At 38.5% G+C, this 13,871-nt stretch overlaps 1 protein-coding gene across 1 annotated transcript in view; it reads right to left on the bottom strand.

The window, feature by feature from the left end:
• The window catches only part of LOC124612717 (probable 2-oxoglutarate dehydrogenase E1 component DHKTD1 homolog, mitochondrial), a 348,152-nt gene that overhangs the window by 112,918 nt on the left and 221,363 nt on the right, over positions 1 to 13,871 (bottom strand). Inside the window, exon 12 of the mRNA XM_047141074.1 lies at positions 7,367 to 7,487. Coding sequence (XP_046997030.1) covers positions 7,367 to 7,487 — 121 coding nt within the window. The remainder of the gene's footprint in view (positions 1 to 7,366; positions 7,488 to 13,871) is intronic.

The raw sequence follows: 13,871 nt of genomic DNA, 5'->3' as shown, positions 1-13,871 counted from the left end.
GGTTTCTAACCAATTGCTCAAGGTTGTAAGTTGAGAGTGCTCCTAGAATAACTTCACACAAGTCTTTGCTTCTGCCCCCTGTGATAAACATGTAATTTTCCCAGTCAATGGATGCCAGATTAAAGTCTCCACCTATAACTAATGGATAATTTGGATATTTATTTCCTATGTACTCAAGACTTTCCCTGAAATATTCTGCAACATTTGTTGTGGATGCTGGTGGTCTATAAAAACAACCTAACACAATGGTCAATCTTTGTCTGATTGACAGCCTTATCCAGACCATTTCACAGTCCGACCCAGTATTGATCTCAACTGCATTTAAACAGCTTTTAACTGCAGTGAACACACCAACTCCCATAGCATCAGTCCAATCCTTCCTAAACATGATCCAATGCAAGTTCAAAATTTCACTACTTTTTATGTCTGGTTTCAACCAGCTTTCGGTACCTAATACAATATTATAATTAATATGTTACTGTTTGGTGTGGATGGGGTTGGCATAGCTGAAGGTCAATGGCCTTGTGGCAGAGGTTAATAATATCACTGTCATCAGTGTATGCAACTGCATGGATTGCATTGACTGCTAGTGGGTATGGCAGTTTACCATGCAGAGAATGTATTCGTGGTGGTCATCGTGTCTAGTATATCTGTGTATTACTGTTGCTGCAGGATTGCAAAAAGTCTGTGAACCAGGTCTAACTAGCATTCCAATGTTTTGTTTTTATCTGAGATCATTGCCATTTGTAGTTCTGGTGGTAGTTTGAGGAGCCATGATGTCTGGCATGAGACATAAAGGGGCAGGTGTATGGAGATGTCGTCAAAGCTGGCATTCCATTGCTGGGTGTGCCCTTGTAAACCACCTGTTACAAATGATGCTCTGATGTTTTCTCACAAAAACACGAGTGAAGCAATGCCCCTTTGGTTGTATCATACTTACTGTCTGCCAGTGGTGCTAACACGACATCACTGATAATGTGAGCATGATTTCTTATGTTGCTCAATACAGAGATGAATTTGACTTATTTTTGAAGATGCCTTGGCTTTGTAGGATGTAGTCATTTGTTTCAAACCAGGTTGCTGGATGTTACCACTGGAATGGTGGTAGCTCAGGACGAGAACTTTGTTGTGTATATGCTCCTTAAAAAACTGTTGTTGGTGTTCTGGGCCATGTGCTCTGAGGGAGATGGCAGTTAAAACATCTTCTCACATGGCTCAGCCAGCTGGACCCTGCTTGAGGTTATGAACAGATTCAGCTGGGTTGTGCCTGACATGGACAAATCAATAAAACCAAGTGAGGGGGGCTACCGTGTAGACCTGAAGTTGTTGACAGCATATTGACCTGTCAGTTCCAGGAAGCATTGAAGTTGCCACCAAAATCTGTGAAGAAGTTGGAAGTCATTTAACATTCTTGGGGCACACATGCATAATTGTTGTAGTCCATAGTATGACATGTAAGGAAGTCACTTTCCAGTTTCACACATAATATAGACTGGTCCATGTAACAAACAAAATTATGTGGATCACCAAGATAGTGACTTTCTCATACCTGTTGTTCAAAAGAGCAGCAACTGTAGTATGACCCCATTGTTGTAGTGAAAGCAATCAGATGAAGTACACTGATTAAGTTATAGTAGCTGCTGTTGCTCCTGTGGACTCACCACTGTGTGAATTCTTGGTTGGAATGTTTATAGTGAAATGCAGAGAGCAGATGAATGGAAATCATACACAATATATTGCTTAATATGGAGATAAAAGATGTGTGTATATGCTATAATAGCACACACCAGACTCATAACATCAGAGATACTCTTCTCATGCTGCAAGAAAGCAAGCATGCATGGAGAGGTGCATGAAGGACTGATTTTTCCTCATCACTTGGCCAAGATCAGGACAATAGAACCTAGCATATGCCGCAAGCTGCTAACAAAGAGACTGTAGCATAAAATTCTACAGAATTAAAATATTAACTATTGCTTCAAAACATGGGAAGATTGTGTAAGACTATGAAAAGGTCAAATATTGTGAATCTATGCATAGTTCACTAATCAGTTCCTTTGAAAATCTACTTTTCGTTAAATTCCAAGAGGTGCATAGTATTAAAGCTAGAAAGATCTCATTTTGGAATCAGATGCACTTTATCAGAAAAAACTTATGGCAGAAAATTTTAAGAAGCTAACCCTTTTGAATTACTCTACTTTTTTGAGAAGCTTATAGACACAAAATATTATAGTTACAAAGTTCTACTTCTGTCCAGAAGCTACCTCATTCACCTTTTGAATTATTAAGAAAAAACCAGTTTTCATACAAAAAATTTTTAAAAACAAATTAGGTTAACTAATCTTCATTATTAAGTTACAAAATACAGATGGCCACTGTGACCATTATATTTACAATAAGTAATAATGAAGCTGTACCAAGTTTCAGGAAAATATTGTAATTTTACAAAGGTGTAGAAATTAAAACAAGGGGCAGTTCAGAGGCCACCATTGACCCTCGGTTCCAAATGAAAAATTCTGGAGTTCAAAATTTAAGAGTTATGGGAATTTACTTAGAGAAAAATTGGTACCATTATTAGTCTTCAACTAACAACAATACAAATAATATGATAGTCATAAAGAGTGTTGATTGAGCGCTGCTGCCAACGATGGAAGCAGTTTTGGAACAAGTGTTTTCTTTGCCATCCACACTGAGCATATACAGGGTGTACATAAAGTCTGGGAACACTTTCAATTATTTATTGCACTAGAACCAAAAATTGTACAGATATCAAACATATGTCATTTTGAAGTTTTTTTTTCATTTATACTGCCACAGCATGGTTTGGAAATTTGCCAATAGTTTGTGCTAATCGCAAACATGGTGAGTTCAGGTGTAGAGCAAGCCTTCTGTGTGTTGGAGTTCGACAAAAACAAGTGTGCTACAACTGTTCAATGGATATTTAGAACACAGTAAGAAGCCACCAACAAGGAATCTGGAGTACAAAGCATCCACACGATTGCATTGCATCTGAGTGTGATTCCCCAAAGGTAAATATTATTTGTGCCTTGTCAGGTCAAACACAGTATTGCCATTCTTCTTCGCTAAGAGCACTGTCACTGGATATTCCTACTTGGAGATGTTGCAGCAATGGCTGATGCCTCAAATGCAAATGGACTCTCCCTTCATCTTTCAGCTCCACTCCATTTTCATCATGAAGTTCATGGGTATCTGAACACGGAGCAGCCACATCGATGAATTGGCCGTACTACAGAAGGGGAGAGCTGTTTCATAAAATGGCCTCCCCGATCACCAGATCTCATTCCGTGTGACTTTTTTCTGTGGGGAGACATTAAAGATCTGGTGTATGTACCGCCTCTACCATGTGATGTAGCAGAGCTCCAAGAGAGAATACGGGAAGTGACTGCCACAGTTGATGATGCCATGTTGGGATGTGTATGGCAAGAATTCGATTACCATATTGACATCTTCTGGGTCACTCATGGTTCGCATATCAAATGTTTGTAAAAAAAACTTTCGGAGTTTCTCTTTCAAATGCAATATGTATGACATCTATACAATGTTTAGTTCTTGTGCAATAAAAAATTGAAAGTGTTCCCAGGCTTTATGTACACCCTGTATAAAGAATGTGGTGTCTACACCTGGGAGCTTATTTGATCATTGCCAATCGTACTGGAAGGTGCTAAACTCTACTACAGAATGTACCATTATTCTGTATGTGATAGAGGCCACTTAAGCCTCAGATGGCTTTGAAGATGACTGACATTCTTTTGTTTCAGTCAAATGATATATCATATGTATCTTGTGCAACAGTGTAAAAGTGAATGTACTTGGATTAAGAACTTATCTGGAAAACCTGTCATTTGGTGTTCTGTTCTGTGTGCCACCTGCTGTATTATGGAAAACTTTGTGGCAAATGTCCAAGATTATTCCCCACTTCAAGGAAAGCAATTAACTTTACATAATCAGGAACAAAGAGAAGAAATTGTCTCTGAATTATGCTAAGTATGATAAGACAAGCTTTCACAATTTTCAAAATTGATACGTGTGCATGTGAAATTTAGACACAATATATTGAACAGTTAAATGACAGCAGACCTTTATTTATTGTTATGGCTCCTGACTCCTTTACATTATTCTCAGAGTGTTAGAACTTTTTATTTTAGTGTCAGTGAGCTAAATATTGGACCTGTGGACTGTAGACAATGAACAGCATATTCTCCATTGCTTTCTGACCATACAAATAGTTTCTAGGCACTTGTCAGGGGTTGTGGTATCCAAAAATTGTACAAGACTACGAAACATTTCAACTTATAAACTAAATACCAGAGAAAATAATTTTTACCCACCACCCCATAATGGAAGCTCAACCACTGACCAAAGATTCTTATTACCTCAGATATGCATTGTTGATGGTCAGGTACCCACAAAGTCAACACAAGATTTCTGCTAGAAACATCTTCATAGTCAGCAGAATAATTGCTTTTTAGTGACATGATAAATTTTGCAATCTCCTAAGAATTGTGTTTATGAAACATGTTTGTTGATGGTGCCAATGTAAATCTAATGCATCTATATTTGATAGTTTATTACTGGGTGCATTATCTGTGCCACTGTGAGGAAGTAATCACTGAATCTGGTGACCAAAGTTCATAATGTGTCACCATTTCTGCCAGATTTATATTCTGAGCAATTAGTTTAATTTGGATCACTATTTAGTTTGTTTGTTGTTTAATTAATACGTCAAACTGTTCTTGCTTTGTCCATGGAAAATCTTTTTAATGTGTAGTACTTATATTTTGCTTTTTTTAATGCCAGGCTGGAAGGTTTTACAACACCGATGGTGATGAAGTTTCAACTGTAGACCACATTTCTCCTCTGAATTAAGTAGAGTTCTCTTATTTGTACAAGATATTTTAATCCCAGGAGATATCCATTCTTTACCCTTGCTAAAACTAGAACTGAACTGCTTCTAAATAGGCCATGAAGGTCCAATGGTATCGACCGGCCGCTATGTTGTCCTCATCCCATAGGTGTCATTGTATGCGGATATGGAGGGGCATGTGGTCAGCACACCACTCTCCTGGCCGTTTGTCAGTTTCTGAGACTGGAGTCAATATTTCTCAATCAATAGCTCCTCAGTTTACCTCACAAGGGCTGAGTGCACCCTGCTTGTCAACAGTGCTCGGAAGACCGGATGGTCACCCATCCAAGTGCTAGCCCAGCCAGGCAGCACTTAACTTCTGTGATCTGACAGGAACAAACAGTAGACTGTTTACCTTCAATGCTTTAAAAAATTTTCTTCAACTGATTCAAATATTTTGGAGAAAATACTGTTCTTGAAATGTCAGATAAAGAGACCTAGTTCTTTCAAAGTCTTTCTGTTGAGCAGTGTATGATAACCAGGATCCAAGTATCTGTAATTTATTTATTTATCCATCCTTAGACAATATACATTGCATGGATGTCGTCAGTGAATGTGCAAATTATGGTATGAAGTCTATTTTCTTAACAAATGCCATTTACATTGTTTAATAAGCATAGATATTTTGATGTAGAACTAACATACATAAACACAAAGTCCTGCATACTTATTACATAAATGAAAAAAGATAATTTATATTGTTTAAATAAATATACTAGGTGTGTTGATATGGAACTAGCAGACATCAATACATAGGCATAAATAAATAGACATGAATGAAAAAAATGATGTTAAGTATAACTTACCCTAGGTGTTCCCAACAATTCTTTGGTTTTCATTTAAGATATTCATCCAAAGTGCAGAAACAATGCTCTTGCAACAACAGTTTTACATATTCTTTAAAAGAATATGTACTACTAACTTCTTTCATATTCTGTGGCAGCTTATTATAGATTATCATGCCTTGATAATCAAGACTGTTCTGAGGTTCTAGCTTATTTTTTCTATTTAAATGGAGGCAATGACTCAGCCTTGTGTTATGATCACGAATAATGTTATTCAAGCCATAATTGTCAAGATTTTTTCTGATATACATTATGGTCTGAAAAATAAACTCACAGGGAACAGTCAGAATGACCAGGTTTTTAAATAATTCTTTGCCATGAGACCATTTGTTTCATTTTGTCATTATTCTTCCAGCTCTCTTTTGTAAACTGAAAACGGTTTGTAGATTCTGGGTACTATTTCCCCAAAAGATTATTCTGTAGCTAAGGATGGCATGCACTTAACCAAAGTAAGCTGACCTTACACAGATGTCAGAGCATACTGATGCAAGAACTCTAAGCATGTAGCATGCTGTGGAGACCCTCTTTGAGATAATCATGACATGTTCATTCAATTTTAGTTGGCTGTTGATGTGCACCCCTAGGAATTTGGTGTTAGTTACATCTGTTATTGAAGTGTTGTGTAGTTTTAAATTTATGGACTTGTGCTTCCTGTTTGTTCTAAAGTACGTGCTGTTTGTTTTCTTAATGTTGAGAGTTACTCTGTTCACTGTAGGCCATATGTAAACTTCTGATAGTGTTTCATTGGCTTTTTCCAATAGCAGGTCAGGTGTCTTGTTGGTAATCAGTATGTTACTGTCATCAGCAAAAAGTACTTTTTCTCCACACTTCACACATTGTGTGAAATCATTAACATAATTTAAGAAAACTTTTTGGCCCAGAACACTTCCTTATGGGACTCCTATATTAACATACTGTAGGTCAGATAAGTGATTTATCACATACTTGGATGTGCTATATGAAATTTCTACTCTCTGTGCTCTGTTATGTAGGTATGATTTGAACCATTTATTTACCACTCCCCTGATTCCCAGAGACTCCAACTTGTGTGCAAGAATGTCATGATTGATGGTATCAAAGGCCTTTGATAGTTCTAGGAAAATTCCAGTTACACAACTGTCCTTGTCTACTGATTCAAGAACAATTTTTGTAAACTGAGTTACTGTGGTTTCAGTGCCTCTATCCGGTTGGAACCATGCTGTTCCTTGCAGAGAAGATTATATTTATTTAAGTAGCTCATAAGTCTATTTTTCATTAGTCCAATCAATTGTTTCACTATGTTGGACCTTGTGCTTTAACAGAGGAACATTTCTTCCAGTGATTGTTTCAAACATAATTTTATTTATTTTAAAAAACTTGATATAAACCAATGCATTAAACAGATTAAAAATAAATATTATTAAGTGTGACTGACATGGCAAAACAAAGCAGTAATACCTTAAAATCAAACAATGGAAAATCCAGGATGAAACAATGACAGTATTATGAAATGGATGAACTGATACTCAATATATAGCAGAGATGTTTAGTTGCAGACAGGCACAACAAAAATACTACTAAACATGTAAGCTTTTGGCCAGTAGCAGTAATAACTTACCTTGATATAACAAAGACCCAAATGCTAATGCTTCAGCTGTAGACCAGTCAATGTTGCTTCTATCAGCCAGTTTCTTCAGGCGTCCTTGGATATGTGTTTTTTGTAGATGTGAGTGAATGGACTGAAATTTTTTGTAAGAAGCAGAAGAAAAAGTTGATTTTTTAACTGCTCTGCCCATAGCACAAGGAGTTTATAACATGATCTAAACATAAACAATAAAGTAGCAGTAATCTACATGAATATGGGTGTTAAAGATCATCATAATTTCTATTTGCTGTTGTTCTACACATGGAGAAATGGAATAGTATAAAACTATATTATGTTCATATGTATTTTTTAAATGCATTTTGACTTATTCCATATCTCTGATCATCTTTCCTGTGGTAGTACCTGTGGATCATGTTATACAAATGAAGGAGTTATAGTGTTGAACTGCATGGGAAATAGCAGATTCTCCCTATATAAATATTATTAGCAGTCATTTATCAAAATACAAAGATGATGTGACTTACCAAACAAAAGCGCTGGCAGGTCGAAAGACACACAAACAAACACAAACATACACATAAAATTCTGTAAAAAGGAGAAGGTGAATACAAAGTGAAACTACTGGCAAAAACACAAAGAGAAAATAAGACGACAGGAAAGATTTCGAAATGCAACAGTGACAACAACAAACGTAATTGTTGGGTTCAAATTAATGATATTAATATAATAGAGGGAAACAATCCACATGGGAAAAATTTATCAAAAAACAAAGATGATGTGACTTACCAAACGAAAACGCTGGCAGGTGTGTGTTTGTGTGTTTGTTTGTGTGTCTTTCGACCTGCCAGCGCTTTCGTTTGGTAAGTCACATCATCTTTGTTTTTTGATAAATTTTTCCCACGCGGATTGTTTCCCTCTATTATATTATTAGCAGTCATGTTAGATACTATGCCCGAAACCCCCCAGGTAAGCTCATGTGGAAATTTCTCAGGCCATGATGTTTCAAATTAAGCCACAATTCACCCCACTGAAACATGAAAAAGAAGTACCCATAATTATTCAGTGCCATCCTGGATTAAATTCTCTATACTGGCTACTGTATAAAGATTGTAACTTACTTTTGTGACTGACCATTCAATATCTGTTTCCTACATCCAATAAATGTGCCACTTCACACCATAGGTACTACACATGTACGGAGCTGCGTTAATTAACATGTCATACGTGCTCAGTCTTTCCTTTGCGCACTACAAAGGGATTTCTCCAGTTACTCCTTTCCAACACTGAGTATAAGGCCTCAAAATACTAAACCTTTTACGGATAGAGAAATGTTTGAGAAAATAATGATACAAAGTTGGATATGCTATTTATTCAAATGAACAATTTTTATCAGGAAGTGATGCAATGTTAATAATATGTCACATTTTTGCTCCATCAGTCTTTTAAATGTAAATCTTTAAAATGAAACACATAAGATAGCAACATTGACATCACTACCAATAAAATCTCTTGGCACTAAAGTCTTCATGTCAGCATATAACCATGGAGGAATTACCTGAATGGGACAGATAACAATAGATGTGATGTACATGTACAGACAAGAGAAAGAGCTTCACAAACTGAGCCAATCAATAACGTGTTGGTCCACCTTTGGTTCTTATGAAAACAGTTGTTTGGTTTGGCACTGATTGATAGAGCTATTGCATGTTCTCCAAAGAGATATGGATCCAAATCCTGTGTAATTGGCACATTAGATGGTCAAAATCCTGATACAGTTGGAGGGCCCTGCTCATAATGCACCAAACGTTCTTAGTTGGGGAGAGATCTGGCAACTTTGCGTGCCAAGGTAGGTTCTGGAAAGCATCAAGGCAAGCGGTAGAAGCTCCCACTATGTATGGGTGGGCATTATGTTGCTGAAATGTAAGCCCAGGGTGGCTTGCCATGAAGGGCAACAAAATAGGGCATAGAACATCATCAACATACCACTGTGCTGTAAAGGTGCCAAGGATGACAACCAAAGTAGTCCTGCTATGAAAAGAAATAGCATACTAGACCCTCACTACTGGTTGTCGATTTGTATGGTGGGTGACAGTCAGGATCGGTATCCCACTGCTGTCCAGGGTGTCTCCAGACACATATTTGACTTTGAATCTTATTAACTGGAGTAGAACTGATTTCATTGATGAGTACTGCTTCAATCTGAGCCCTGATGGCCAGCAAGGACTTGTCTGGAGATGCCCTGAACAGTGGTGGGATACCAGCCTGACTATCGCCCACCATATGGGTCGAAAACCCCAAGTGTTGATCTGGAGTGCCATGCATTTTCTTAGCAGAGCCCCTTTGGTTGTCAGCCATGGCACCCTTACAGCACAGTGATACATCGAGAATACTCTACAACCCATTGTGTTGCCCTTCATGACATGCCATCCTGAGCTTACATTTCAGTAAGATAATGGCTGACCAAATAAGATGAGAGTTGCTACTGCTTGTCTTTGTGCTCAACATATTCTACATTGGCCAGCAAGGTCACCACATCTCTCCCCAGATGAGAATGTTTGTAACATTATGGGGAGGGTCCCCAACCAGCTCGGGATTTTGATGATCTAGTGTGTCAGTTGGACAGAATATGGCACCATATCCCTCAGGAAGACATCCAACAACTCCATCAATCAATGCCAAGCTAAATACCTGCTTTCATAAGGACCAGAGGTGGACCAGTGTGTTATTGACTCAATTTTCAAAGCTCTTTCTTCTGAATAAATTATGCAATTTTTCTGAAATTGCAGTCATTTATTTATCCGTACATACACATCACATCTACTGATTTCAATCCCATTTGGTTAAGTGCTCCATGGTGCAATTCGTTAAAATTTTTTTTAGAGTGTGGTAATGAATTCAATAGTCACCAATGACAAGTATCATATTTCCTGGTGTTACTTGTGTTTTGAGAGCCCTACATGATGGACACTCTCTCATCCTGTATTTCACAGTAATTATTTTGTGTTATCATATGCCATTTTTGTTACAACTCCATTTACCCAAGATGGTATGGAAAATTGTATGAAAATCACATTTTTAAACCTATTTTGTAGTCTTTCTGTAGTGGAGATGAGGAATTACCTAAGTATATGAATAGGCAGGTGTGATAACTCGCCAGAAAAACACACTCAGTCTGATTAGGCACATCAAATCAATGGCTGTTAATGAAGTACAGAGCCAAACAGCTTCTGGCTCAGCTCTTTGTCTTGGGAGTTCATGCATTGCACATTCAGCTATGTGACCATGTGGGTATCAATTGTCACTGCTTTTCTAAACCTGTGGTAGGTTCCTCAGTATGCTGTCATAAGTCTTGAATACTGCACTGTGCATTTCTAGAGTGGTTCACACATCTTAGGTTTTCCTGGTGTTATGTAAGTGGGTAATAAGCTGTACATACCATAATTATTCATCCATATATTTTAACATAAATGCAGATTATAAATAATAAAAGGAGTAAGGTTAACCACCCACCAAGTAGTTGAGGTTTTGAGTGGTTGACAAGCATGTAAACAAGATAGGCATCCTTATCAGAGCTAACTGATTAACAAAAGCACACACACGCACATGAATGGCAAGATTGTTGCAGTGATAATAGTTTCCAGATAGTTAACAATGAATTTAACTTTGTTAATGTGTCTGTCAAACATTCAGCACCTGAACTTTGCTGTGATTGGCAATACTTTTCCTTCCATTATTTGTATTCCCTCATAGGACTTTCCAGTATTGTGGGTAAATATATATACCATCACCAATAAATATAAATAAATACACACATCAAAAAAAGTTTTGCATCACATAGGTTCCGAGAGTTCCAGAACCTGTACAGAAAATTGGAATACAGATCAACATAAACATCATGTCCACCATTTTTATTACTCACGAAAAGCACACATTGCATGTTGTACCACCATACAGCGAGAGCTTCAGAGATGGTGGCCTGGATTGTTGTACACACCAGTACCTTTGATACCCAGTAGCACATCCTCTTGCATTGATGTATACCTGTATTTGTCATGGCATACTATCCTCAAATTCATCACGGCACTGTCAATACAGTTGCACTGTCGGTTGGAGAATGGCATTCATATACTGCGCAACCACTACAGTGCCTTCCAAGACCACCAGCGGCATACGTCGGCCCCACATAATGCCACCCAAAACAGCAGGGAACCTCCACCTTGCTGCACTCACTGGACAGTGTGTCTAAGGCATTTAGCCTGACCAGGTTGTCTCCAAACATGTCTCCGACGATTGTCTGGTTGATGGCATATGCAACATGCATTGGTTGTTGAGCCCATCTGTACTGTGCTGCAGGGTGTTGTGGTTGCAAAGATGGACCTCACCATGGACGTCGGGAATGAAGTTACGCATCATGCAGCCTATTGCGCACAGTTTGAGTCTTAACACGACATCCTGTGGCTGCATGAAAAGCATTATTCAACATGGTGGCAGTGCTGTCAGGATTCCTTTGAGCCATAATTTGCAGGTAGCAGTCATTCACTGCTGTAGTAGCCCTTGGGCAGCCTGAGCGAGGCATGTCATTAACAGTTCCTGTCTCTCTGTATCTCCTCCATGTCCGAACAACGTCACTTTGGTTCACTCCGAGATGCCTGGACACTCCCCTTGTTGAGAGCCCTTCGTGGTACAAAGTAACAATGCGGATGCAATCGAACCATGGTATTGAGCATCTAGGCATGGTTGGACAACAGACAACACAGGTTGTTTACCTCCTTCCTGGTGGAATGACTGGAACTGATTGGCTGTCGGACTCCTTCTGTCTAATAGGCACTGCTCATGCATGGTTGTTTACATCTTTGGGTAGGTTTAGTGACATCTCTGAACAGTCAAAGGGACTGTCTCGGTGATACAATATCCACAGTCAACGTCTATCTTCAGGAGTTCTGGGAACCAGGGTGATGCAAAACCTTTTTTGATGTGTGTATACTGCTGGTACCCTTCAAATAGAAACCCATGTATCAGTACATTTTTGATGTATACCTTCAAGCAGTCACAATTTATTCTGCAAGTACAAAAGAGATTACAGTTGCTACTGCTTGTCTTTGTGCTCAAGATATCCTACATAGGCCAGCAAGGTCACCACATCTCTCCCCAGTTGAGAATGTTTGGAGCATTATGGGGAGGGCCCCATAATCTACACCACATCATTATACTGCACACACCAATTATATGGATGATGGTTACAACTAATGAATCCAAATTAATTTTCCTGTGAAATCAGCAATAATAAAAATTGAGACTCAGTTTTACCACTGTTGAACACAGCTAGTTGCCATACTCAGCAATGGAAGAGTTCCTCTTTTCAGAATCTTTCTGACACTCATTCATAAACCATTATCTCTCAATTCATTATCAAATTGATTCAATATGGTTCAAATGGATCTGAGCACTATGGGACTTAACTTCTGAGGTCATCAGTTCCCTAGAACTTAGAACTACTTAAACCTAACTAACATAAGGACATCACAAATATCCATGCCCGAGGCAGGATTCGAACCTGCGACCGTAGTGGTCGCGCGGTTCCATTCTGTAGCACCTAGAACTGCTCGGCCACTCTGGCTGGCTATCATATTGATCTTTGCTGAATTAGCTTCACTGTATCTTTGCTGATCCATCATCAGTCTGTAACACCTGAAGCAAAAGGGAGCCAGAGATACAAGCTAGGAGAGAGTGGGACAGCAAGGGAAGGAGATAGAATATTACACCAGAGAGAGATATTTCTAGTGCAGGTAGTGGTGATAGTGTGTTGGTGTGATGAAAGGGGAGATGGAGGGTAGGGAAGACAGGAGAAAAGAGAGAGAGACAGACCATTGAGAGAACAATGTGCATGGAGGTTCATTGAATTATGAACTGGAGTTAAATAAAGGACCAGAGCAAAGTAAGAAGAAACAAGGAAACAGGTAGATGGAGAAATGAAAACCAGGAACAGATGCAGTTAGGGCTATGAGAATGGCACAACAGACATCAAAGGCCAGGAGAGAGGGAATAAGCAAGTGGAGGTACTTACTTTCTCCTGTAATCCGCAACATAAACTTTTTTTTCATTACAGAATTCTCTTGCATCCTAGAAGAAACTGTATGTGATTCAAGTAAACCAAGGAATTGCCTATCTTACAAATATTCTTCAGAAAATAACAGGACATGCTGTGTCATTAGTAATGTCTTACACATTTCAATGATGAATGAAGAGATTACTCTAAATGTATGATGTATGATATCTTCATGTTGCAGGTACTTATTTACCAGGGCATTCCTGTCGGGTTGGGCATTATCATTCAAGAAATGGTATTCAGTGCCATATTTGCCATGACAAATTCACACACTCTATTGCAGTAGTGCACCCATGCTTCTGGCATAATGTTAGAACAGACAAGAACACTGCCACCAACCACGTTATCCCTTTTCTCACTAATGGCAAGATTATAATAGGTTTCAGGAGCACAGAAAATGAATGGATAATG

Source organism: Schistocerca americana, chromosome 4 (genome assembly GCF_021461395.2).
Source record: "Schistocerca americana isolate TAMUIC-IGC-003095 chromosome 4, iqSchAmer2.1, whole genome shotgun sequence".
Lineage (NCBI taxonomy): Eukaryota > Metazoa > Arthropoda > Insecta > Orthoptera > Acrididae > Schistocerca > Schistocerca americana.
Note: the sequence above shows the minus strand (reverse complement) of the source record. Positions and strands in the feature narration are given on the sequence as shown.